Source organism: Triplophysa rosa, linkage group LG13 (assembly GCF_024868665.1).
Source record: "Triplophysa rosa linkage group LG13, Trosa_1v2, whole genome shotgun sequence".
Classification (NCBI taxonomy): Eukaryota; Metazoa; Chordata; class Actinopteri; order Cypriniformes; family Nemacheilidae; genus Triplophysa; species Triplophysa rosa.
In genome coordinates, this window is record NC_079902.1 from 12,661,590 (window position 1) to 12,689,582 (window position 27,993).

Genomic DNA, 27,993 nt, shown 5'->3' on the forward strand with positions numbered 1-27,993 from the left:
ATCAAGTTCTCTTCGACCTGACTTTAAAGTTTTTTCTACATTGGCGAATGTGTTGTTTGGGAAGGTCTACTGACAGAAGTTACTCCAGCTGGCAGGAGATGCGGATAGTGGAAGTATTGAGTGTGTGAAGCGCCGTATTCCCGTTATCTGCGTTAGGAAGTTTCGAGGGAAAGCTTGTGAAACTGTAGGGCGGTCTGCAGTAACACCATCACATTCATCATTATTACTAATAGAACAAATAAAACAAAAATATATATTTATAAACGGAGTATATTAATAGGTGTGACATTATGAAAAAAACACCGCTTAATTTGCCGAAGAATGTCGAAGGCTGATTGTATGTTTTATTAACGTATGAATCCAAAATATAAAAGATATTAAACTTCTCGTGTATTAATAATATCAATAAATGCATCTTAAATATTCATTTCGAGAGACTTTGGGAAAACAACCTGTCTGCCAGAAAGAGGTGATAAAATTCGAACAAGGAAGGACATTACTATTTTGAAGGGTCGCCTGCCACCTATCGGAGAAACAGTGAACCTGCGATTAGTCTGTCTGTGGTTTAAAGCAGTTTACAAACTTTATGATGCCAAGGAATGACACCAAAATAAAATGAACCTTTTGTGCAGGACCCCTTTCTAAAATACATATCCATATATAATGTTTTATGTGTAAAGAAACATTTAAACTTATATAAATATTAAATGTGATATTATCAAGACAACCTGTTGCCTATTGCTTCCGAATGTAAATAGCTGGCTGCACTTGTTGGATGTATTTAGCCCTGAAGAGACATTTTCAATTCAAATATTTGTTTGTAATGTAGCAACCTTCACTTTGAGTGCGAAAAAGGGAGAAAAAAACTATTATGAACCCATGCATGTTGCAAAAAAGTTGATAAACACTTAGAAATGAAACAATAAAGTTTAGTAGACTTTAACACTTCTAGCTTTATCTTATATCCTAAAAAGTTTCTGGGGACCCCTTGTAACCTTCTGGAAGCCCCCTGGGGGTCCCCAGAAAGCCCCTAGTGCAATAAGCATGATGACATTTAACAGCTAAGGTAATGGTTACAGATAGTTACGTTTCATCAAAGTATTAAAGTTTTTAACACATTTTTTTAATGCAAAACAATATTACAGTTAGACTTAGATATGAAAATCGAGATTTTATACAACAATTCTATAAAATACTCTTCTCTATTCACTATAAAATACCTTTATGGGTAAAAGTTTAATTTACTTTTATACGTTTTTATTTTACAATGTAATAGAGTTATCATTTCTGAATCTGTCTTGAATGCCTGTAATTACCAAAAGTACAAAATATATACATTCTACCCTACATCTATACACACAGTATAAAATGTTGAACAACATAAGCCTACAAGAAAAAAAATATTTAAAACACACACGATCACATGATACTGTATGAAGGAAATTGCTGAAATTACACGACATTGTCAAGAGATGGCAGCATCGCTCAAATTGTTCCCCTACAGAGAAACTGATCTCAAATACTTCTCATACCATTTTATCAATACTTCAAAAATGAACATAATGTTTTGTCTTTTAATGCCGTTTTTTGTCACATTTACCATACCGTAATTTACATAATATACAAATGTGAGCATAAAGGATTCTTTTAACGTGAAACAAGGACACGCCCTCTTTCATGACATCATTCAGAATCCAAGCAGTGGGATATTTCTCTCACTTCTGTTTTGGCGAGCACGCATTCTTTTCCTGTTGACAAACAAAGAGAAAAATGTCTCACATATGTGATATATTAAACAGTACATTACAACATGCATGCTCTTTTAATTCTTAACACAAAAATGTCTATTATTAACAAACTATTCAACTGCCACAAGCTACTCTGGAGACATTTAAAGGGTTCTTACCTTTGCCAAAGAAAGAGCCCGAACATCAACAGCACAGACATCACATCAGCCGAAATCCATATCCCCTTGTACAAATCAGGCATCTTTCATTTTGAAGCACACACACAAAGGATACAAGTGGTGTTACGTTTACAGAGAAGCCCGTGTCATTGACAAAGAGAATGGCAGAACAGACAGTGATAGCTGAAAGTAGGTTGGGACTTACCAGATGCCAGTCAGGATTTTTCATGTCTTTGAAGACGTGGCAGGCATTGGTGGTTACTGAAGTGACCCCGGAGCACCACAGTAATGAAAAGAGCCAACGCTCATTCACAACCCACACATTCACCGATACATTTCTTTCTCGCAGCTTACTGTGCAGTGTAAAAACAAACACACACAAATGTACGGTGAGAATAAAAACAAACATACAACTAACGAAGCTATTATTTTCCATCTGTTCACATGCCTTGGGCTCTATACCTGATCTTTTTGGACAGGTTTCAACAAGACACTCTCTCAGCAATAGACAGGAGTGGCGTGGCCCTTTAACAATGCTATTCATCAGTCAAGCTTTTCTTGTTTAATTTGACTATTTCTTCATCTGTACTGTCCGTTAAAATGACAAAACAGCAAGTAAATCTTAGTTACTCTCTATGAAAACAGTCATCGGTCTTGGCGTGTTCAGTTTTTGAAACGCAAGCATTGCTGCTATGAAATAATGGGTAGGTCTATTTCTGAGATTGTTTGTTTTTTACAAATCAGCTTGTTATTTTTTAAGCATTTCTGTCGTCTGTGTTAGAAAATAACCTGGCGTGAGAATCATGACTGGCTCAAGTGTGCGAGATCATACCAACGTTAATGACACAAGCATCATGTCTCTGCATGTTAGATGAGCTCCACTAATCCTCCTGCGCTCACCTTATGTCATGAGCACTCAGTGAACTATATTTCACATTCAGAAAGTTTCCCCCTTCCTCCTCCATGTCCGACACAATATTATACACTTGTTTGAAGCCTGGTTCAATGTTGCTCACTTTGTGCCTGTGTTCTGCAGGAAGCCACCATATCTAAAATGAATCACAACAGTTAACAATGTCATTTAACGATACTATGAAACCATGAATGAATAATACAAATTTGGCAAACCATTTAAAAAAGCTTATCTATATACATAAATGAATTTGTAATTCTTCCTGAAACTGAATTCTAATGCCGCTCAGGGCCTACAGTATATAAAGGCATTTCTAATATCATTTGGCAATATTCATGAAAAGAAATACAATCAAATAAATACATTTACACAAAATTACCTTTTCAGGTGAGATGCCTGATTTTTTGATGGTTTCAACTGTGTAGTAGGAGTCGCTGTCATTAAATTCGGAAAAGTTGTTCTCATTTTTCAGATCAAATATGAGGGAGACGTTATGCCCTTTGGCCAGATCTAAAAGCTCATTAAGAGATGGCACTTTCTGCTCTTCACTCTGATTCTTCTCTTCTTTTGTGAGTCTTGACACCGTCCAGAATGGATCTGTCTGCATTTGATAAATCAAAAGATTTCATTTTAATCCAAAATGTCATGTTGATATCACAACATGTCAAACGTAAATGTCCATGTAAATGAATTGTTCTGAATCTGCTCAAACTGGACGACTGAAAGTTAATTGCAAACTCAGTTAAGTTGGCTGGAAATCTCTTATCATGCAGCTGCTGCACATTTTTCACAAACAACATCTGCTGCTCTATCTAGTTAAAAGTTAAAATGCAATTGTACATGAAATTCTGGTCCAATAAATTTTTGGACTTCTACATTTGAAAAATAGAAGTTCCTAAAGGTTCTTTGTCAAGCTATATAGTTCCATAAAAAATCTTTAACAGCCAAAGACCCTGTTAGACCAAAAGTTCCTTTTGTAATGAAAACGTTTTCAGGTTTTCAGATTATAAAAAGGTAAGAAAGAAATTCTTCAAAGCATCTTTGACTAAAAGGTTATGTTATGGAACCATAAATGGTTACACCGTGTCTACACCGGATGCGACTGGCGCGACGCGACATGACAAAAGATATTAGAAACGCATCAGAACCCATTATAATAGTGGTGCAGCGAGACAAACCCATTAGAACAAACCGTGTGTCGTGTCGCGGCGGTCGCATCCGGTGTAGACACGGTGTTGCTCTTTTGTTTCTGTGAAGTGTTGTAGCACTTTTATTTTTGAAGAGTATACTTTATCCTTATTGTATTTATTATAATCCTTTGATTACATAACAACATACTATATAATTATATTAGATTTTAATATAATTCTATTTTATCATTTCATTATTATGAATTCAATTGTTAATTGTATGAAATGTATAAAACCTAATCAAACACAAAAAAATGTAAAAGTAAAAACAATATTAATTAATCTCACCTTTAAAAACCAATAACCTGCGTTTAACATCTGTAACTCTTCCCATGAGAAGCTAGTGTGTGTGCCGTTTCCTCGATCGGTAAATTTATTTTTTACATCAGTCGTTCTTAGCAGGAAGTTTGGCCCATGGTCATGCATAAGAAAAGGCTTCTTGTCTACACTGAAATAAATAAAAAATTCAACAGTATCAAAACTGCAACAGAAGCAATAATCTATTCCATTTTAGGAGAAACTGTACCTGAGCTGTACATCTGTCTCGAATGCCTCCACATCACACTGTAAACTCCTCCTGAAAGACATCAGCGTGTTCTCTGGAGCCAGCTGAACATATACAACAACATTCAAGTACATTAATAATGCTAAGCCACTATTAAAAAATTACTTGATACTCAAATTTTCTTACCAAAATGTTCTTTATTTTATCTATTTTATGGTAGGTTGTTTGTTATTTAGACATAAGCTAAGATGAGGGAATTTGTAGAACCTACTCAGCTACAGATCACTCCTCCACTTTCCCTGTCTGTGGAATTTATCCTCCTGTGTTTGACTCGAATCATGCTAACTGAAGATAGTTTGCCACTCAGTTTACATTTCTAAATGGTGACTACACATTTTTTTGTAAACATTTGTAATGATTTTCACAATGAAAACAATGTAAACTGCTTATGAATGTAGGAACGTTTGTAAGCATAAGAAAACCAACACGATGATGAATCACGTCCCTCCAAGTTAATACCTTACAACTGCCGTAAAGATGCCATGATTCCAAAATGGATTGAGAAACTACAGCAAATAATTCAGTCTGTGGCATGTCACATTCAACAACCACACGACTGAGCAATAGCATTTGTTTAGAGAACAAAATTCTGATAGGCCTGCCAGTGCAAACACATGCTTCGTGTTTTAACAAAGAGGAGGATATTAAAACTCTAAAGGCATTTCAGCATACCATAGGAGCACCACGGTGTCCGACAAGGGCAGGCTTTGGGGGAAGATTACTGGTAACGCATGGAGAGCAGATCACAAGAGGACACAGAAACACAGCAGCCGACACGACCAGGAAGGACATCATTATAAAGAACTTACAAGCTAATAGACAAAAGAAACCAAGATTTACAAACTCAACGGACAATTAGAAATAGTGAGAAAAAATCCCTAAAATATATACCCAACACTGCTTTTAACTTAACCAGTTTTATTAATATAATTTATAATAGCTTTCATTAACATTTTTTAGTGGTTCATATTTTTGTCTTGACATATTGGCACTACTGACCAGTCGTTTTGGCTCCGTGATAACTCTGAAAGACAAGCCAGCTGATCAGAGTCAAAGCCACCACGGCACCCAGCTGCAGGAAAGGAGCAGTGGCCTGTTATAACCAAAGAAAGAGACTTTTAGAATATGTGCAGTACAACAATAACACTGTATGAAAAGATGAGTTTCTCACTGTAAAAAATCCAACTTGCAAAATGTTCTCCCTACAAAGATAAATAAGTAACTTAAACACAGAATTTTTAGTCAAAGGAGTCAAATTATTGTCTTGCATATACTGGACAAAATTAGCCTAAACATGTTTCTAATAAAGATTATTTTGTTGACTGGTCTTAGTTTCTTAGGTTTTTGGCCAAAATGCATCAGAAAGTTTCCCCAATTTACAAAACAGCGTATGCTGAACAAACAATATTGTTTGAGTTTGAAAGCTCCCAAGATACATCGCAGCATGTTCAATTCTGTGTTTCTTTCAAAGATTATTGTTTTGGTTCTTGCTGGATTAATATTGTCATTACTGTTAGTTATCTGTTGTGTTTAGAGTTTTTGATTGTTAACATGGTTGAGATTTGTGTGTTCAATGCTGAGGTGTAAGTGTTTCTACTTCCTACCTGAAATGACATTTCAACGCTATGCCACTCCTCTTCCCATTTAACACTAAATCCAGCTGTACCCAGGGTGACTATGAGGAGACCCAAAGACAGTAATACCTGGTGAGAACACAGAGACACAGAAACAGCATTCAGTACCTTCAGTACCATGCCTGCCAAGAATGTCCCAAATGCTGCCCTTAATCTCTTCAACTCAAAATAAAAAAAATAATAACAATTTGACAATAATTTTGACAACATTTACTCTTAAGTGTTTGATATACAGTGATATTCTTAATAGTAAGAGCTTTTACTTGATGTATGACTCATCTGTGTTTTGTGAGTTTGTGTGATGTAAATATGAAACTGAAAACTATTCGTTTGATTTTCACAAGGGGAGTTGTGGCAAGACGAATTCAGACCTTATTGTGTATTACAGGTCTGTTTAGTTCCACAACTTATATTTCATGATGCAATACTGGATCCACCATGGGTCCATGGGAGGTGGGGTTGAAGAGGTTAAAATCATAACAAATAACCAACATTTATCCAGTTTTAAACAGCATTTCGCTACTGTCATTCTGAAACCTTGTATCTCCATATTTGGTATTTTTTGTCATAATTATTAGTCACTCTTTATGTTTGTTACAAAACTGAATTCTGTCAATTTAAATGATTGCCATGTACCTTATGGAGGCAGTGTAAAACCAAAGGTTCTCTGATTGCAAAATGTATTAATCCAAATACCTGTAATAAATGAAAAATTGTTTTTGAAACAAACCATTGCGTAAAATTATTACCAACAGATCTATCCTACTGTGTGTTGCAATTCTTTCGTATTACCAGTAAAAGGAGGCAGTATGTGGCTACCACAGCAGAGATGATCATCATTAACATATACCAGTTCAGCCATGTTTTTAATTTTGTGAAGATAAACCTGCACAGGGAAATTTTGTCAATTTTGTCAGTGTAATAATTTCAATTATTATCATTTAAATACATTTAAATTATAGCCAATATATTTGCAAAACAATTTATAGGCCACTTCAGTTTTGACTTTATTCAAATATTGTGGTTATTCCAGTTTTTTATCCATCATTATATTTTAAGTGATCCCAAAAAATATAAAGTTATTTTTGCAGTATTCAAGATCTCAAGATTTGTCCCATTTCAATAAATTCAAATAGAAAAATACTTCATTTGAAAATTGGGAGAAATGTTTTCAAGTTCACAGAATGAAAAAAAAGATAATTTTACGATTTCAAATGTACCTATAAATAGTAAATTTAGAAACACTCAAATTAATTTTGGAGTGGCCTCTTTTTCCCATGGCTACGTGCTCACCAGTTTAGATCACCATGGTCGTTGAAAGCAATAAAACAAACATAAATCCAACTCAGGGCAAGTATGGACACAAAAGACAGAAACAGGAACCCGCAGCATGCCGTCTACAAAGAAACACAAAACAGGTTAAGTACTCACAATTCACAATTCTTTTTAGTGGTAAAAAATGGTGTGATATTGTCTGTCGCGGTCAACTATCAGCAGGCCCAAACAGCACATGCAGATTTCCTGCAATTTTGTTGGAAAAATGTTTGAAATTATGTATAATTGTTTAGGGTGAGAACATAATTTGATAACAAACATGCAAAGGGTGCAGGAGGTGTACACATGGACCCGTCTATCCGTCACCATACTAAGTGAACTTCCCTTGCCCTATTAACTGACCAACTGACACTAAAAGGGTTTTGAGGTGAATGTTTACGTCTCATTGAATGATGGAAAAGGCAAGGGCATTGTAAAGGGAATTTCACACAGAAGGCATTTTGTGGTTTTCCGTGAAGCTGCCGTTTTTTCAACAAGTTGGAACTGAGCACTAAACAACAAAGAAGTTTACTACAGCTTTCTCTCAACACTCCACCTGTTTGCGTGTGATTCTTTAAAGTCATGGGTTAGACACAAATGATGGCCTCAAGGTACTGGAGCAATGCCATGTCTCCTCACGCTAAGTTTCGTTTACTTATGCAGATATGCAAACGAAAGCCAATCTCCTAACCAAATGATTCTCATGATTACTACCAGGCCATCCCACACAAGATTTTCGAAAATAATGAATAGTGCCGTAATTGTTTCTGACACGAATCAAAAGAATATTCAGGCTTCTAATGAACGTACTTTTCTGCCTGTCACCATCATCAGCCTCCACAAGCAAATGCTTTGTGCTCACTTAAAAAGATGGAGCATTTACATGATGATGGTTCATTAAGGAGATACAACAACAACAATCTTCTGTGATTCTGTTCTACATTTATTAGTCACGGTAAACGATTCTCTTACACTTAAATGTTAAAGCAAAAATGCTTTAAAATGATAGCAAAGACATCTGCAATGCATGCATAGAGAGGCTATAAATGAATATGCATTGTATTCATTTAGCTGACTAACAATGTGGAAGATGCAAATGTGGCATAAGTGTTCCCAGACCAACATCCTAACTGGTCCATCATTCTTATTAACCAATCAGATTTTAGTATTAAACTCAAGGCTATGGTTCGGGACATTGTTACTGATGAAACCTTCTCTCCAACTTTAATGAAACAAATAAGCTTATTTCCCAGGCATGTTGTTATAGGACAAACAAAAGATGTTGATCTGCTGTGGGTCAGATATCAGTGTGTATACAACAGGTGAATGAAGCTCACTTTTCGTCGAGTATCACGAGAACTGCTCCAGTGACAACTGTAGGTCCCTCTGACACAGGTACGGACGACACTGTCGTTCGAAAACATTGTTTTAATCACCATCAAATGATTCAAGTCCTGATTTGTCCTGTAGGTATTGAGGATGATTTGTACCGGTGCAGGTGTTGAGTCACTGCTTCACACCTGAAATTGAGTGGGAGGAGAGAGACAATAATACAGGGTGGGGGTTATACAAGGAAAGCTGTAACTAAAGAAGCGATTCGCTGAAAAAAATGATAGTTTCATTCACAGTCATGTTGTATGAACAGTTCACCCAAAAATGAAAATCCTCTCATGACTTAGTCAACCTCACGTTGTTCCAAACCTGTACACATTTCTATGTTTGGTTGAACACAAAGAAAGATATTTGGAAGAATGTTAGCAAGAGATTTCTGGGGCACCATTGACTACCATAGTAGAAAGAAGTATTGTGTCATTTTTGTTGTTGTTCTGTTGGACACAAAATTAGATGTTTTGAAGAATTTAAGAAAACATTTACATTTAGTCATTTAGCAGACGCTTTTATCCAAAGCGATGTACAAATGAGGTAAACAATGGAAGCAATCATTTCTGGGGCACCTTTGACTACCATTTTAATGGTAGTCAATGGTGCCCCAGAAATCTCAGTTGCTAACATTGGAACAGCTTGAGGGTGAGTAGGACTAATTCATTTTTGGGTAAACTGTTCCTTTAAGCATGTGCCGTTTTATTTTCCAGAGAACACAAAATAAGAACCAAACCTTCGATTCATGAATGACGGTAAAAATCGTTATTCTGATCATCTTTTCATTATATGAACTCAACCCATTTACAAACCGGTCTGAACGCCTGACTGCATCAAAAAGACCTGTGTGAAAATTTTCTAAACATGTAATCATTTCTTTTACAAAGGAAAGAAAGCAATTTGGGTTTGGAACAACATGAGGAAATAATGACAGAACTGATTCAAGCCTTCACAGACCTGACTGCATGACTCGGTAACTAATCCTTCATCAAAGAAAAGCAACAGGGGAGAAAAAAGGTTTATATACAGTAACCCCAGTCACATGACAGAGACTGAAAGAAAATGATGAACTTTATCTTGGAGGAATGGCTTGTAGAAAGCCCTGTAGCACAAAACTGAAAGACATCCTGTGTCGGATCTACTTTCAATAAATATGTTCCCCCATGCCTGTTTAAATAAATGTGTAAAAAGGTTTTTTCTAACTCTCCAGTGAAGTATCCCATAGTGAAGTCAAATATTGTCAGATTCTAAAACAAAGTAATTTGAGTTCCCACAGTCACATGAAGTATATGGGCCATGACATACTATATTAAGCAGTATTGGACATACAAATAAAAAGCATGGAGTTCCTTTCACTTGTTTTGACAGGTTGTGCATGAACTGTAATACAATCGCAATAATGTGAAGACTGTACTCCTATCGGGACTTGTTTCTGGTTGAGTGCATGTCAAATTCATGATCAGATAAACATGTCTAAGCAGGAAACTAATAAGTATTTTAAGAGCTCGAGGCAATCCTTTTGTCAGACACACATGGAAAAAAATTATTAGCAAAAAAATAAACTTTGGAAAAAAATACTTTAAACCCAACTGACTGAATGTACATTTCTCATGATCCTAAAGACAATTTTGATTTGAAGGTTTATATTTTAACACTTGAAATAAAAATGAATAGAAAGTCTTTAGTTTACAGAACACTAAGTAGCAGATGATGAAGATGGTTGGGACAAAGATTGTTTATCTGTAAAGCAGATAATGTGTCCACAATATATCCAGAGAGACAAAAGAAAAACATCCGTTTATGTACAACAAATCAAAATATTTACAACACGCCGGACATTGACATTTGGGGAAAGGTCTTCACATTTGTGTGATTGTTTAAAAGTTTTCAACACAACACATCTGTTCTCATCTCTGCTCAGCATTGTTAACAGTGAGATACAATGAGATGTACCATCACCCATGTAAACTTTATATTCTTTAGAAAACTGATATTATAACATTAAAAAGCCAATTCCTGCAAATACTCGAAAGGAACAAGTTGAATACTCACTTTAATAATTAAAAAAACATACAAAAAACTCCTTTCTCTCTTCCTCGTAAACTTTGCATAGCACTTCTCATAGATGAATAGCATGTTTTCGTTCGAGAAAAATATCTGCTACATTGCTAAATGTACTGTCTTACTGACATGGACGTTCTTACAAGTGCTTTGCCTGCTTAGAGGTCCATTTGCGAAAAAATAAAAAATGTCTTCAGATTTGAAAGTACTATGACACTAAGTTGCAGAGGTTTCATGTTCTGTACATTAACTAGGAACAAGAAAGAAAAAACTAAACAAGTACAGCCGAGTTGTTTAGTCAATGTTCCAAATCTGTAGACAGGAATGACTGTACTTTTAAGAAAAGTTCCTTAATCCCATTTCAGGTCAGACATAAATTACAGTACTTTGTCAGCTCTGTTTACCGTATATTGAATTGACCTGCTGTACTGCAGTCATTATCCATCCTTATTGTTTTTACAATACTACAACAACCACCCTGCTTTACTATTTTTAAGAGTGTTGTTTGGTCACCATCACATCATCCATCTAACAGCAGCTCATGGCTGTCAAATTTATGGCGTGAGCTTCAATGCGTTTAAATAAAAGGGGAAAGAAGGAAAAGATCTTACTAGCAAAAATCTTTCCATCTTAAATTGTCTGAAAACTTAAGTCTTTGAAATGCCTATATTTACTTTTTACATCATTATCCCCCTATTGTTTTTGTATAGAAGTATGTTTACAATGTCCTCACAGACAAATAAAGGGAAGTCAGTGCATTTTAAATGAAATTGGGTGATTCGGCACAACGTAATGAATTTCCTCTTGTGGTTCAATAAGGTATGTTAATATGTGTGGGATCTATAAAACAGAATTAGGCAAACATGAAAAACGGCTAAATTAAGAGTTGCAGATGTATTGGCAACATTAAGAAATGCCAATTTCAGTATAATGATGTTCAAACCAGTCAACAAATAAAGTAAAAATCTAATAAAAGAAGGTAATAAAATGTCACCTGCATTCCACAACGTTACACGATTAAACTAGGTCAATAGATACAATGAACACAGCACATAACTTCAGATTAGTTTGTTGAGAAAATACTGGGCGCACAAGGACAGATAAACACATCAGGCTGCCTGCAGACAACCAATTCAGTCACATTAAATCCACTGTGAAGACTGGAATGACAGGACATCAAAATAAAAGTGTTGAACAGGTAACAAGAACAGACTTCACAAGAGAATCAAGAACCTTTTTTGCACCACCATGGAGAACATGGTAAAATGCACAAAAAAACATCAAAAAGCAATTTATATAAAACTGTCTTGAAAGCAACAACAGAAGGTTCAGTGACAAATACTGTCCTCCCATGCACATATTTGTAAATCATTTGTATCAACAGTGTCCTCCTCTTGTGTCATTTTGCAGTGAATGAACTACCATTTTAAAGATCAAATATTTGACATTCACGTCAAAACAAACTTGAATAAAATTCAATCCTGCAATCAGATTCATCAAGATTGAGTATACTTGAATATCAGGGCAGAAGCCAATACACTTCACACTTTTGTTGAAACTGTCACTCATGTAGGAAACTCCTTTATCCAAGAATGCTCCTTTAAAAAATGATGGAAAAACGAAATAGGAAAGGAAGCAGTGTATGCAAAACTGTATGTAAACCTGCACACAAATCAAATGGCCAGGTCAAGCCACGCTTTAATGTGACAGAAAATTCTGCCAGCAAATGGTCATTGTCACAACACCTTTGAGTTTCACTTTCTATATGATCTGCAGACTTTGGACTGTTATGCATTATAATGGGTTGAATTGGACCACACACACACACACACACACGCGCGCGCGCACACACACACACACACGCACAGGCTTTGGTTGACTATCCCCGTGGGGACAGTCCATAGGCGTAATGTTTTTTATACTGTACAAACTGTATATTCTATCCCCTATCCCTAACCCTATCCCTAAACCTAAAGATCATAGAACACTTTTTGCATTTTTAGATTTGTAAAAAATATTATTCTGTACAATTTATTAGCTTGTGTGCCCATGAGGACCTCAATTTTGGTCCCCACGGTGACACGAGTCCCCATGTGTTGGTGTGTATTCAGTTTTAGGTCCCCGCCGGGATATACAAACATGAACGCACACACACACACAAATAAAATAAAATTATACTTTTTACTGTAGTTTTTATGTGTGTTCATTCTGAGCTTGTAACCTAAGAAAATATCAACAACATCAAACCTTGATCCTAAGTTCAATGACATCTTGTGACTTTAATTTCCTTTAAGTAAATCCAAAGTTATTAAAACAGTGGTGGGGGTCAATCTTGTTTAACACTGAAACAACAGGTTGTTGGCATCAGCCAGTAAAGTAAATTGGCTGTAAATATTTGAAAATTGATGTAAAAATCGAAAAAATGTCTTTTCTTGGTCACACTTTTTTCTTTCATTAATCTGCCATTAGCAAAACTCAAAAAGTTTCCGAGAACAATTGACGATTTTGCAGTCGATTTCTCACTAAGGATGCTTCAGTGCGATTTTACATGCATTAACTTTCACAAGTACAAGCACACCTGACTATTCAGCTCAACGTGTATCTCAGAACAACATTAGATCTCATGCTTTCAATTTATATATGCACGGAGGTGCCTTACCTTGCTTAAGAAGTAATACTTAGTAAAATCACAACCAGTCTCGCAAAATCACAGCAATTTTGGACACTTATCCAAGTTATTGGAGCCGAAACCATGTTCAGTCTATAGTCACGCAGAGTGAATATTAATTCCCCGGTAACAATGGCATTCCTCAGCGCTGCTCTACATTGAGCAGCACACCAATGAATTAAAAGCTGTCAATACCTCTAGTGTGCAACAGAGGGCGTCATCGGAGACTAATTTCCCGTTGAGGAACATTCATTTAAACAATTATATTGTTATATTTTTTTTATCTAATTATACATTATAAACATTATCATTTACCTATTTTAATATTGGATGCTACATGACATAGAAATAAACATTCACTCATACTGTCAGTTTTTAACTGAGTTAATAACACTTTATCTTTGAGTCGAAACACCTGTGATTGGTTCGTCAACATCATCAACAAAAGTCTTTTACCCTCGCGGTGTCAGAAACAGTTTTATGCCAGAGGTTAATGATTATTTCGTTTTACAGTACACCTGCAGTACCCTATCGTGTAATAAACTGAAATACCAACTAGAAATCTAAGACTAGAAGACATATCTAAATAGCTTTTTAATGTCTTTGTTGAGTTAAGTAATGCACTAATAAGATTATTTTATACTGCTCTTTGGAAAACAAAGGAATATTTGAACACTAAAAGTTTTTTAATTCGATGTGTCCATGCAAACAGGAAACAGAAAACTGAGAGCATACAGTGTATCTTAGAATGAGGTATAGAGAATGAAGATAGTACTGTACTTCATTTGATAATTATTAAACAGCATATCTGTACTGACCTGAAACCTAATTCCAAACAAATGAGTCACTGAATAAACAAATCATTAACCAGAGGTTTCAAAATGGTTTGCAGCTCACTCTTGAGACAATATGATAAAAAGCACAATAATATATTTATATAGACATACCATTTAATATATGTTCATGATATGTAAACAGTAAAGTTTGATACAATTTGCTTCAAATGTCTGCTCATATAGAAAATCAGTCTGTGAGTAAGTTATTGAATAAATTATTTAAATAGTCTAACTGAGCTCAAGTTATTCCAGTGAATCTGTGTTATGATAGATTGATTTACACATTTTATGCTTTATTCAAATGGTCTTGAAAGGAAACTTTGCCCCCCATTGACTACCATAGGAAAAAATACAATGGTAGTCAAAAGTGCCCCAGAACTTTCTGCTGTCCTGCATTCTTCAAAGTGTCTTCTTTTGTGTTCAACAGAACAAAATAAAATGATAAAGTAAAATTTCCTACAATGGGAGTCAAAGGTGGGCAAGATCTGTTTGGTTATAAGCATTCTTCCAAATATCTTTTTCTGTGTTCATCAGAACAAAGAAATTTATACAGATTTGGAACAACTCGAAGGTGAGTTAATGATGACAGAATTTTCATTTTTGGGTGAAGTATCCCTTTAATGGAACTTTTATTATTGCTATTTTAAAATGCATGAAAACAAGCAGGTCCGTGGTTAAGATAGAAGCACTGTGAAGTCACACAATAGAAAAACACTCTTGGGAAATCAGGACATCCAACTAGCAGAGCTGCCAGAAAAGACAAGCTGTCAAGAAAGTGCCAAAATAAACACAAAAAGGCCAAATAAACACAAAAAGACCAAACAAACACAAACCGAGATGCACGGAGAACATCTGAAATGGAAAAAGAGGTATCAACACTTTCTTGAGTCCTCCAGAGAAACTGCATCTTTAAGAAGGCCATTTCTGAGAAATGTCGACATTAATTGAGGCCTGAATTTAGCTAGAAGCCATGTAACAAAACATGAAACATTTTAGGAGAAAATGTGATCTAAAAAGACAAAGGCTGATTGACTCCCACAATCTAATCATTAGCACTGCACTTTATTCCCCCACTAGCATGCACAACTTTATACACTGTCTTACTTTCTGACTTTATACACTGTCTTACTGTTATACCACAATACGTACCAATCACTGTACACTACGCACATTGTGTGTACATTTGCTGCTGTGTAGTTGTAAATTATGTGTCATTCGTTGTATTATGGTAAAACACTTGTACAGAAATGTTTACTGTGTAAATGCGTACAAGAAATGTCTACTGTAAAGTATTGTAATTCTTTGTTACTTGTAATCTGTCATACTGCCATGTTGGTCGGAACTGCACCTGCAAGTTTTTCACCTACTGTTGCACCTGTGTATATGGTTGAGTGACAATAAAGGGATTTGATTTGATTTGATTTGATTTGAAGAACAGTGCCGTTCTCACGATCTTACTCAACAATGTTCCTCACGCCAATGGGGTAAATAGCCTAAATATCTGATAAATATTTAATTTTCATGTTAATTAACATTATTATTTTTCATTATTGCAGAATTTTAATAACTTTCATTGATCTTGGGGATTGACTTAGAAGTTGAGCAACAGGACGTGAAGGTAACATTCAGAAAAGTAACCCAAAACTTACAGCATTGCAGATGTCTTACAGAGAAAAAGCTCTTGAAAACGAAAACTCTATGCCAAAAAAGGCAACATAGGACCAACGTGAATATTTCACTCAATATACGTGTAAATAAAAAATAAATTCATTTACAAGATTGAATGAATTTATTTTGTAATCAAAAGTTTAATTGTGTACAGCACTGCAAGACTTGCTGAATAAGCTTTATTGCCTTCTAAGACAATATCAGTTTTGTTTTTATTATTATATTAGAAGATATAAAGATTTCAACCGGGAAAGAGTTCATAAACGCCATGGACAAACTTCAGTTCATCGACCATTGCACATTTATCTTGTTTTGTCAACGTAAAAAGGGCTGATCACGTGATCCGCGGGAGGGCGGGGTTAATGGTTCGCTCGAGGAGTTCTTGGTGAGTTGACAGACAAAAACTGTCGAGCAAAATAATCCGTTGTTTATATTGTTTGGTATTACTTTTAGCACGAACGTATCTATAACTTTAACTTCTTCACGCAAATGTTAGAGAATCTGCGTCTGTTGTTTTTTGGCGGCGCATTTTATGTTTGTTGTTGAGCGCTAGCAGGTTAGCCAGCTGAAGACCGTACAGAGTATTTTAACATCCTTTCATTCATAAACATTTAGCTATTTTATCGTTTAGTCATCTTTAGGTTCACTGCGCTGTATATTATTTCATAAAATATATTATTCTAGTATGACATCCTACCCTTAATTCAAATACAGCGCGGTAAATATGACAATGGCTAACGTTATATGCCATATCACTGTTCTTTATCTCGTTTTCACGTGTTTAGCTAAAAAAACATGGACCAAAAGATCTCATATGATGATTATCAGCTGCCAGTAGTCTTTCTGCCATCCTATGAGAGCCCACCTGCATGGATTCCTCCCCAGGAGGTGAGTTACACTTAAACACTAGACAAGTATCTATCTCACACTTATCACCTGTTACGATCTCATTGACCTAATGCATATTATTCTCTCACAATCAGAGGATACATCACCCCGACTATAATAATGAGCTTACACACTTCCTACCTCGCACCATAGTTTTAAAAAAGCCCCCAGGTGCACAACTGGGCTTCAATATTCGCGGTGGAAAAGCCTCACAGCTGGGTATATTTATTTCCAAGGTGAGTATTGTCAAAGATAAGTGTGTTATCTTCTCTTACTTTTTCTCTTTGACATAACTTGTAAAATGTATTGACAGGTAGTGCCAGATTCTGATGCGCATAGGGCAGGACTTCAAGAAGGTGATCAGGTGCTTTCTGTCAATGATGTGGATTTTCAGGACATAGAGCATTCAAAGGTAAGATGTGATATATATCAGAATAAAGGGGTTTTACTCATCTCTAAATGAAATGTGTATGATCTTTTTTCTCAGGCTGTGGAAATTTTAAAGACCGCAAGAGAGATTTTGATGAAAGTTCGCTACTTTCCTTACAGTACGTGTTATATTCATCTTTCCCTTGTGATACATACTAACTACTGACTGTAGGATTCAGGAATAAGGCAAAAATGCTTCTGAACGTGACAAAAAATTTCATCTCTTAAGATTCTGTTCAAAGCCTATCTAAAGCATTGTCTGGCATTGGCAACATCAAGGTCACTGGTTTACATACTAATACAAAGTTTTACTTTGAATACACTGTAAATTGCTTTGGATAAATGTTTCTACTAAACCATCTTCTAGATTACCAGAGGCAGAAGGAGAGGACTGTACACTAGGTGGCAGAGCTGAGCTGGATGAAGGAACACATAACATGACGCAGAGGATGAGATGTTGGTGTGTGAATGGAACATCCACTGCATCATCTTCCTCCCACTAATGAATTTTTCTGACAAAGACACTTTTCAAATGAATAATCTCCAAACACTCAAGGACATGTCTGCTGGCAGCAGTTTTTAAAATAATCCAGTTGTGATCTGTTTGTATCAAATTCTGTACATGTCAATGCCACAGCCTAACAAATAGCTTGTGCAAGCAACACAACATTTCCAGATTCTGTTCCCCCTCTATTATCTTAATTATATAGACTTCCTTTGATTTTATGGACAGTAAGGTTTTTTTATGATGTGTGTCATGTATATGAAAAGGAGGTATGGAAAGTGATATTTATTGATTGAAGTAAGTGTATAGATTCATAGGACAAAGGGCACATTGTGAATTATGGTCTGCTAGTAGTATCGTCACTAATAGGCGGTTGTTAAATGAAGCTGATAATAATGTTTAATATGTATTTAACAGTTGCATTACTGAAATGCAATACGTCCTGCTGAAACAATGCTACTGACAGAAGTGTAAATCTAGTTAATGAAAACAGTGCCATTCATGTGCTGTAAAATATTTTCTGTGCTCTTATTTTAATTTAAATCAACATAAGTCTAAATAGTTCCTGACTCTTTGGTTAAATTATACTGGACTCAAAGGTCCGATGTGTGTTTTTTAGAAGATCTATTGATAGTTATGTATATTATATTGCATTCTATGTCTTCAGAGGTGTATAAAGACCTTACATAAAGCGTTATGTTTTTATTACCTTAGAATGAGCTATTTCTATCTACATACACCGCAGGTCCCCTTACATGGAATGCACCATGTTGTTTCTACAGTAGCCCTAAGGAGACAAACCGCTCTACAGAATTGTTTTGTAAATATGTTATCTCCTGCAAAGAAGCAAAAATGTGATGACATCTTAGTCCTGTGTCAGCCACCGTAGTGCTACGAAAGGGAGGGGTGGAGTGAGCTGTTGGTTGCAATTCGCAACCTCACCCCTAGATGCCACTAAATTTCATACACTGGACCTTTAATATTCTCATAGATCGTAACTGAGGCAAGTGTGCGGTTATTACATTAGGTAATGTCCCTGTTACGTTAATATACAATATATCATGGGTCAATACACCCATGAAGACATTGGCATGTATTCTAAGCAAAATGCAAATGTACATTAAGCATAAGACAATAAAATAACATTGTACAGTGTCTGTAATAAACTAAAATCCTCCATTCTCAATGTGAGAAATAAACAGTCTGCACAAACGTTTCTGGACAATCATTTATTTAAAACTAAAATATAAAACCATATTACCCTTCAGAGAACGAGGACTTCATGTATATGAAATACAAGTTATCAACACATTCACACATCCATCCTCAGACAAGTCGCTTTAAGAAAAATAAGAGTAACTTGGCAAACTGTCTTATGTTTGCCTCTGCCTGTTACAGGCAAATGAATCATACAGCACTTCATGTGAAAAATCTGAGATAATACCGCTAGCGGATCTCAGACTGCTTTTATCATAGTACAGGTTATTTAACATGTTTTATCTTCTGGTTGCTTGTCAATCATTCATTCTTACGCACAAGCCAATATGGACACTCCCCTTAAACACATACAGTATACAAATACACACAAACAAAGAATGACATCGCAAGGAACCTATTCCCTGCTATGGAGATATTTTAAACAAGGCTTAAATAACACGTTTGACTATAATAGTAAAGAAATAAGCATCCTTTAAACTGAATTTCAATAATAGTTAAATGTAGCATAATTAAAATAATTATGTATAAATAAGCAAAAAAAATATTTTTTTAAAAACTTAACCACCTTCAAAAGGCTTTTAACTTCAGAAACAGAACTTCAGAGAATTTTCTTGTACAAGAAATGACTCTCATGATGTGCATGCTGCCGTAAGAAAATAGACATTTTAGTGTGTGTTGCGAGTGCCAAATTCAATGGTGAACAAATGAATATTTCAATTGCTTATCTCCTACATGTGTCAACGTGAAAATGTGTTTGTGCAGAGCGCAACTGTAAACAATTGAGGAAAAAGCAGACCATGTAAGTGGCGTGAGATGTAACTGAACTGACCCCATGACATGGACCGCATCAGGACAGCAGTATAAAAGGCTGTTCTTTCTTTCACGGTCCTTTAACTGCTGTCTTCATTATCCTGAGTATCTCTGGTCGAGCTCTCATCCACGTTCTCCAGCGAGTCTCCGCGCTGGATGGACAGGTCTGCAGGATCCATCATGGGCAGTTCGCTCTGTATGGGGTACAGCCATGGTTTGTGATCAGGACTGTGTGCTGCCTTCCACGCAGGGTAGTTTTGGCCCGCCTTATAAACGCTTCTTAAGACCTGTGGAATGAAAGATGAAAATGAGGGAGTGGCACGATATGAACGGAAGTGACACTGAGCTTTTTCTTTTGTCTTGTGTAATACGAGTTATGAAACGGAATGCTGTTTTACCTCATTTTCAGGTTGTGCGATAACTTTGAGCAACTATAGCTGTAAATAAACAGTGATTCTGGTTTCTGCCTGGGTCTTTTAAATTCTTAATCACAAAGTGTAATTTATAACAGACTGCGTTTTATTAATACAAAAGCCTCACAATTTCTAGACCGGAGTATATTCAGTAGAGCCACTGTATTTTTGGAAGTGTACCCGGTAAATGCTATAGTACATAAATCGTGCATTCAATATCATTATCATTGAATACCAGTCATGGCCAGTGTTGTGCAAGTTACTTCCAAAATGTAATACATTACAGATTACTTGTTACTGTTATTTAAAAGTAATCCATACCTTGCAATATTACTGTCTCAGAATTGTAATACGTTACATGACTCCTTTATTACTTTTGAGTTACTTTCACCAAAATAACTACAGAAGAAGAACTCAACATTTTAAAATGACAAAATAATGTCTTTGTATTTTCAAAATACTTTTTGCCAATCAACCTCTTTATTAGACTGAAAAATACTAAGATTAAACACATTTAAATACAAAATACATTTAATTTTTTTCAAAGGTATTTACAGAATAGTCCCATCCCATCACTGAACTAGATTATATAGAATTCTAGCTAGTCATCATGTAAACGTTAGCATACCTTGTCATTGCTGCTGGTCACAGGGATCTTGCTAACTATCTTCCTGAAAGCAGCCCAATGACCCCTCAAAACCCGCCCAAAAGGAATGAAAACTAGCCCAATTATTTTCCGGTGTCAAATCAAAGTTAACAACTGCCAAAAGACGTTTCTATTGCTATATTTACTTATCTGAATGGTTTCCTAGGTATAGTATATATTTTTTGTTCTGTTGAACTCAAATGATGTTTTGGGGGATTTAGGAAAGCAAACAATTCTGGGTCACCTTTGACTACCGTTATAATTTTTTCTGCTATGGTAGTCAATGATGCCAAAGAATTTTCAGTTGCTAACATTCTAACAAATATCTTTGTGTTCAACCGAACAAAGAAATGCATACAGGTTTGGAACAACTAGAGGGTGAGTAATCCATAACAGAATTTTCATTTTTGGGTGGAGTGTCCCTTTAAAAAAGATCCCATGTGTGCTCGAGGCCACGCACGGAAATGGACGAGAAACGTGTTTTCTCTTCGTAAGACATGCAAAAACTTGCTTAAGAAATAAGGATGGTTAAATATATTGCATATGTATAATGTGTACAAGCACGTCAATGTTTTAGTTGTTCTAGACTGCGTATAGCGCTGCTCAAACGTGATATTTGGCAGCCAGTAGAATCAACTGTTGAACACTCACGTGTGATTTCTTTCATTGTGCAACGTGACATGCACCCTAGTACGAAACATTGGTAAAAGCATCATTCGGATGCATTGTCTAATACCACCACTATATTTTCCTCTTTGGTTGAGCTGTGCTCCCTCGTCCCTCCCTGTACTGTAGCCTGCCTGTCAGACGCTCGTTCCCCACACTTTTGAGAACGGGTCACGGTCCTGGAATTGCCAGGTATTCATCGGAGTATGAATACACATTAAGAACCTCATCAATTAACATTTATCCTTAGAATATAAATAAACATTTTGGCAGAAGCAGTACATTATGAAAGTAGCCCCAAAACCCGCGGCTCCATAATTTTTCCCACAACTGCATTTTCAAAATATCCCAATTGTGTGGGAAAACCGCGACCCTGGCAACACTGGCGCTAGGGCTTACAGCAAACCGGGATGGTTTTAGCAATTGTTATGTAATTTGCACTCCAAACCTTTTAAAATGCACATATGTAGATCAAGAAAGTCAATTTTTTTGTTTGGGACAAATTCAGTTTTTGGACCTCAGTATTTCCAAAATCCTACGTACGGCACTGACCACAGTACCTTATGATAACCTCATTGTACCATCGTACTGCTACAGGGTTTGGAAAGTATAAAGTCCAGGTTTTGGAATTAGCTTCCACTATTATGCAGATGATACTCAGCTATACAGTATATCTCATCAAGACCAGATGATTCCTTCCAGCTATCCAAATTGGCAGAGTGCATCGAAGATATAAAACATTGGATGACTTGTAATTTCATTCTTTTAAATACTAATAAAACAGAAATATTACTTATCGGACCAAAGACACGTGAGCAGAATATTTCGGATTATAACCTGCAAATTGAAGGCTGCAGTGTCACTCCAACAAATACAGTTAAAGACCTAGGAGTTATATTAGACAGTCACCTGTCTAATATAGAACCTGTCATTTAGAAAACACATCTCAAATGTCACAAAAACAGCCTTCTTCCACCTTAGAAATGTTGCCAAACTACGAAATATTCTGTGTTGCTGAGAAGCTTATTCATGCATTTGTGACCTCAAGACTTGACTACTGTAATGCACTCAATGGTTGTCCTGCATCATCAATAAACAAACTACAGTTAGTTCAAAATGCAGCTGCCAGAGTTCTAACCAGGTCCAGAAAATACAATCACATAACACCAATGTTATCAACCCTTCACTGGATACCCATTAAGTATCGTACTGACTTTAAAGTTCTTTTAATCACTTATAAAGCCTTAAACGCTTTAGCTCTATACATAACAGAGCTTCTACCACATTACAACCCATCACGCTCTCTAAGATCTCAAAACTACAGACTTTTGATAACACCTAGAATAACTAAATCCACCAAAGGGGGTAGAGCTTTCTCATACGTAAGCACCTTAACTCTGGAATAGCCTTCCCGATACTATTCGGGGGTCAGACACACTCTCCCAATTTAAGTCTAGATTAAAGACACATATTTTCAGCCAAGCATTCACTTAATGCAAAATATGCTAAATAAACCACTGGGAGAATACATTTATTAGATATTATTTACTAGAATAATCTTGCTTGTTCTATAAACAAGTTGTGTTTTTCAGTTTCTTATTTTCTCCTGTAAAGCTGCTTTGGAACAATGCACATCGTGCAAAGCGCTATATAAATAAAACTGAATTGAATTAAATCCATATAGTTTAGCCTGCATATGGCTAAACAAGTAATCATCTTGAAAATTTGCCATTTAGATGATTTTATGTAAAAATTGGTTATCATTTGGCAGTCTATTCAAATATCTGTCAAGAAAATATCGATATTAATTATAGTTCATTAATCACACAGGAAAAATGTAAAGTCAAACAAATTGCATTATGGGATACAGAATTCTATGCAGAATATGCCAAGACTAGCAAAACTTGCATCGGCGTCAATACCCCAGTGGTTAGCGTGCTGACATATACACTGTTTCATCAGACGTACGCACCTGGCCCGAAGTTAACTTCCGGACTGTGTTTGGTTATACTATAACAATTAATTTTTATTTATTATTTTATTGTATATTAATTAGGGATGCACGATAAATTATCGGCCATATCGGTATCGGCCAGTAAATGGTCATTTTTAATGTTGTCATATCGGCCGATAATAAAATTTATGCCGATATATTAAAGCCGATAAATCATAAATCATTTCCTCTGGTTAAACTTCTTCAGCTGCATGCTGGAGTTAAAATACAGTACAGTGCTGTCTTTCTGTCGTGATCATTCATTTACTGCTATTAGCAAAACATTGCTGATGTAGGTACAGTATGTAGATACAGTATTAATGAATGTGTAAATTATAGGAACAAAAGCATATTGTTTGAATCAGACTGCTGTCTGAATGCTTTCTGTCTTGAGACCTGTTAGACTTGTGGCTATTAAGACATTTTTTCTAGTGTAAAGTAGGCTTGGTACATGATTTTCAGGGGAAAAAAAGAGAACTAACGGTTACCTTGTTTTCTGCAGTGAATGTTTTCATATAAAAGCAGTTGTCCACTTTTTGCCTTTTGTTTCAGTCTTAGGAAATATTATATTAATATCTAGAGACTGTACTGTATATCGGCCAATATATCGGTTATCGGCTTCCAATGTTAAAGGATCATCGGTTATCGGCCAAAATGTACATATCGGTGCATCCCTAATATTAATTGCATTCAATTAATGTAAAACTATTCAACAGTTATTTATTTTTTGCAGAGGTCTACCGGAAGTGAAGTTTGGGCCACATAACGTTTGTTTATGCTGTTGCCGCTGAAACCGCTTATAGCGCCAATGCACTCATGGCGTCGCGAGTTCGATTAGTTTCGAGTCCTTTGCCGAACCCGCTCCCCCCCTATCTCTGCCCAACACTTTCCTGTAAGCTCTATACTGTCCTCTCCAAATAAAATATAACTTTAAAAATATTGTAAATATTGAATACTGCCATACGTCAAACAGAATACTGTGTACAGAAAACATACTGTACTATACTGTAGCGAAGAACAAGTCGTGAGTATTCTGAACATAACTACCCCAGTAAAGCATGACAGTGTAGACACTAGAATGTGTTCATATAAAATGACTGACAAAGAATAAACAGGAGAATACATTAGATTAAGTTGTTTAAAGGACAATTATTAATAAAAATGTTCAATAATAGTGAATGACACATAAGGAATGAAGCATGAGCTTGTTATCAGTGTGCCCTTTGGACAGAGATACAGTGTGGTAATACAGCAAACAGCCCAACCAGATGGGTGGATTAAGATTTCTGACTAAGCAACAGACTGCAAAATACATTTAGCACAACGCCATTTTTCCATATCGTCAAATGAACATGCATCCCTTCCAATTGTTAGATACCATAAACAACCTCAACCCAAAGCAGATCTCTAATACAGATCCTATGCATCCTAAAACACAAACCAGGGCTCAATCATACTCAATTCTCACAATAGTGAGAAAACACCTAATAAACCAACAGAGCGCTCTATTCCATAAGTACTAAAATGCTATTGTGTTTCGAACAAATGTATCTGCGGTGTCATAGTCTTAATGACCAATGACTAATGAAACAAAAGACATTCAATTGGAGACTTGAAGCAACACACTTCCCTATGTATTTTTAAGTCGTCATGCAGCCTACAGGCAGAACAAGATAAACAAGTTTTACTTTGGCACAGCAAGTGCTGCGTGAGCGTCCTCAGTACAAGCTCTTCCAGTTGGTTACCATGGTAACAATTGTGATTTCACAAGCCTTCATATTCTCATCCTCAAAGTCCTGCACTAGCACCTATAACACGTCTAAACAATCTACTGGGACACGAAACACAGTTACAGTACTTACTTTTGGAGCCAGAACCTGTGACGCCTTGTTGACAACCCATTTTGGAAGAGACCCTAAAAATGAAAGGTTAAAGGTTAATACAAACACCAGCAAAGCGAGATTCTTACTGGACAAATGTAAAATGTGTGAATATCTGAAAAGAAGGCAACTGAATTTCTACCACTGGGATCAGCTTGCGAGAGGTATGTGAAAACGCAGCTGTTCTCTCCGGTTGGTTTGATCAGGTAACCCGTAAGAAGGGACACCGCCCTCACCACATCCTTTCTTGGGGGATATTTCTGAAATGAATAAAAGCTGACATGTAAGTAAAAGAGAATATAGTATTGTATTACGTCAACCAATATTTATATTATTTGCAATTAAGTTGCATGAAATTTAGCGGCATCTAACAGCGAGTTTGTGAATTGCAACCAACTGCTCACTCAACCCCATCCCTTTCGAAGCACTACGGTGGCTGACACAGAACTAAAATGTTGTCACGTTTTCACTTCTTTGCCGAAGGAGATAACATATTTATGAAACGCGCTCTGCTCTGTAGAGCAGTTAGTCTGTTTAGGGCTACTGTTGGGAAAACAAGCTGAATTCCAAGCAAAGCAAGGGGACCGCGGTGATGGAAATAGCTCATTGTAAGGTAATAAAAACATAACGCTTCATTATGGAGCGTCTTTAAACACCTATGAAGACATATTTATGTATGTTATATTGCATTTCTGTCAATATATCCTCCAAAAACTTACAAACAGCACCTTTAAGCCAAAATGAATGATTGTTAGCTTTATGTACAGTATATGCAATAAAACAACGTCATAAAATTCAGACATGATTCACATGAGAATAACCGAAGATAATAAAAACGTACCGGATGCTTCACTGAGAAGTTAACGATCACATACTCGTCTTCAGATGCCTGCCATGACCGCAAGGTCACGACATCCCTGTTCTTCAGCGGTTTTGGACAAATCCCTGAGAGAAAACACATGAGCAAAGGTCAACAAACACCTTCACCAGACCTGCGGGCAGACGGCCCATAGATGAACGATCATTACAAGTCTGAGGAAAGAGAAATGCTACCATGCTGCTGACTATAAATACACACAAAAACGTTTCTACAGGCTCAAGAGCTTATCTACAATACAGCCTCAAAGCACGCCATAAGCTTCCGATACTTTCTAAGCTTTGCCTGTTTGGTGGATTGGTGGACAACTGAAAGTACAACAAAGGAATCAAGAAAGCAACTGGAATGATCGTGTATTTATTTAAAAAAAACATTCTTGAGTGATTTTTAAGAGGAATAAGAACGGTGTCTTAACTCACATGAAAAGTAGCCCACATCAGCATTGGGGCCCAGGCGAGCGATGTCAAAACTCTCCAGCATTGTGGGGTCCCACGTCTTGCGATACAGGCTGTCGTGAAGCACGTCATACATGGTAGCAGCGGATACATCGTCTATGGTTATTCTACACTGTATGGGAAACAATATCAGTATCAGTGTTGTTATGACCCCCGTACACACGCAAACACACCAGTTTCCATGCTCACAACAATAAAGGTAAACGAGTAAATGACACTATTTAAACGTTGAAAAGTAAAAAAAAAATCACACTTGAAGACAATATGTTACAATGTAAAGACAATCAAAATACATTGTTTTATTTTAGGGAATTTGGGCAGGTTTTCAGGCTGGGACACCAGTTGGCAGTCTAACTAAACCAGTTGGAGATCACATGCCATGCTATAAATACATAAAACCATTAAACCAGCTTAGTTTGGATAAAGTTGTCATACATATTTTCTTACATATATCCTAGTTCGATAAACACATGTATAACCTTTAACATTTATTCAACTAGCTTACCTTGATTTTGTGGATTTTGGAGTAGTTGCCTTTGTTCCCTTGAGAAGATAATGGGGCCACCTCGACCCAAACCTCCATCCCATTCTTATCATACTTGCTGAGCCAGTTTTCCGTAGACAAACACTGTCTCTTAAACTCATTGAACATGGACTCATCCGGAATAATGCCCGATCCCCGAGACATGTCTAGGACAACAATTTACCCAAATGAGAAACAAAGCAAAAACACGGATCGTCCAAAACAAGACCGGCCTGAAACTAGATCGAGATCTTTCTGCTCGCGGAGGACGAGATGCGGTTATTATAGCGACAGATTAACATTTCAAGACCGACAGGATTCTTGTCCAAAATTCCTCACCTGTCGTCAGCTCGTGGAAAAATAACGTCACTAGTTACTTCCGGAAGTAGCACAGGTGTATTACAAAACCGCAACGGAGAGAGCTGAGCGCGTGCGGTGTGGAACGACAGTGATTTAGCGCACTGACATGATCGTGATTTATACCCACAGTCTTAAAGCGACTCAAGTGAGACCTGTCGGCAAACTGGCACTGTCTTGGGTGTGTCGCACCGCCCA

General features: G+C 36.4%; 3 protein-coding genes across 4 annotated transcripts; 1 reads left to right on the forward strand and 2 right to left on the reverse strand.

Moving 5' to 3' along the window:
- Positions 1-730: 730 nt before the first annotated feature.
- Positions 731-13,776, reverse strand: gdpd2 (glycerophosphodiester phosphodiesterase domain containing 2). Its single transcript, XM_057350246.1, has 15 exons — positions 13,623-13,776; positions 8,860-9,042; positions 7,502-7,605; positions 7,001-7,094; positions 6,845-6,904; positions 6,179-6,277; positions 5,574-5,667; positions 5,247-5,386; positions 4,536-4,618; positions 4,298-4,457; positions 3,199-3,420; positions 2,807-2,955; positions 2,112-2,259; positions 1,907-1,989; positions 731-1,748 (listed from the first exon to the last, which is right to left on the reverse strand). The coding sequence occupies exons 2-15, from the start codon at positions 8,959-8,961 to the stop codon at positions 1,688-1,690; spliced, it is 1,599 nt and encodes a 532-aa protein (XP_057206229.1). The 5' UTR covers positions 8,962-9,042; positions 13,623-13,776; the 3' UTR covers positions 731-1,687.
- Positions 13,777-16,479: 2,703 nt separating this feature from the next.
- On the forward strand, positions 16,480-19,172 carry pdzd11 (PDZ domain containing 11). 2 transcript variants are annotated; one of them, XM_057349807.1, is made up of 6 exons: positions 16,480-16,520; positions 16,921-17,023; positions 17,119-17,259; positions 17,337-17,435; positions 17,511-17,571; positions 17,820-19,172. In XM_057349807.1, the coding sequence occupies exons 2-6, from the start codon at positions 16,931-16,933 to the stop codon at positions 17,852-17,854; spliced, it is 429 nt and encodes a 142-aa protein (XP_057205790.1). In that variant the 5' UTR covers positions 16,480-16,520; positions 16,921-16,930; the 3' UTR covers positions 17,855-19,172. The 2 variants fall into 2 exon arrangements, with proteins under 2 accessions (XP_057205790.1, XP_057205789.1); XM_057349806.1 differs by lacking the exon at positions 17,820-19,172 and adding an exon at positions 17,682-17,813.
- On the reverse strand, positions 19,172-27,969 carry stard14 (START domain containing 14). The gene is made up of 6 exons (XM_057349805.1): positions 27,421-27,969; positions 26,880-27,027; positions 26,425-26,528; positions 25,726-25,843; positions 25,566-25,618; positions 19,172-20,272 (listed from the first exon to the last, which is right to left on the reverse strand). Exons 1-6 carry the CDS (start codon positions 27,601-27,603, stop codon positions 20,066-20,068), a joined length of 813 nt encoding a protein of 270 aa, XP_057205788.1. The 5' UTR covers positions 27,604-27,969; the 3' UTR covers positions 19,172-20,065.
- Positions 27,970-27,993: the final 24 nt, after the last annotated feature.

What these genes read in the sequence shown, in the direction of transcription:
- pdzd11 (XM_057349806.1), top strand. Translation starts at nt 16,931, where the DNA reads ATGGACCAAAAGATCTCATATGATGATTATCAGCTGCCAGTAGTCTTT. An exon ending in CATGGATTCCTCCCCAGGAG is followed by an intron (nt 17,024 to 17,118) that starts GTGAGTTACACT and finishes TCTCACAATCAG; the next exon opens with AGGATACATCACCCCGACTA. An exon ending in AGTTCGCTACTTTCCTTACA is followed by an intron (nt 17,572 to 17,681) that starts GTACGTGTTATA and finishes TCATCTCTTAAG; the next exon opens with ATTCTGTTCAAAGCCTATCT.
- gdpd2 (XM_057350246.1), bottom strand. Translation starts at nt 8,961, where the DNA reads ATGGTGATTAAAACAATGTTTTCGAACGACAGTGTCGTCCGTACCTGT. An exon ending in TTTTACACTGCCTCCATAAG is followed by an intron (nt 6,278 to 6,844) that starts GTACATGGCAAT and finishes TGTTCTCACCAG; the next exon opens with GTATTACTGTCTTTGGGTCT. An exon ending in GCGTTGAAATGTCATTTCAG is followed by an intron (nt 5,668 to 6,178) that starts GTAGGAAGTAGA and finishes TGGTTATAACAG; the next exon opens with GCCACTGCTCCTTTCCTGCA.
- stard14 (XM_057349805.1), bottom strand. Translation starts at nt 27,603, where the DNA reads ATGTCTCGGGGATCGGGCATTATTCCGGATGAGTCCATGTTCAATGAG. An exon ending in CCAAAATCCACAAAATCAAG is followed by an intron (nt 27,028 to 27,420) that starts GTAAGCTAGTTG and finishes TTTCCCATACAG; the next exon opens with TGTAGAATAACCATAGACGA. An exon ending in ACTTCTCAGTGAAGCATCCG is followed by an intron (nt 25,844 to 26,424) that starts GTACGTTTTTAT and finishes TATTCATTTCAG; the next exon opens with AAATATCCCCCAAGAAAGGA.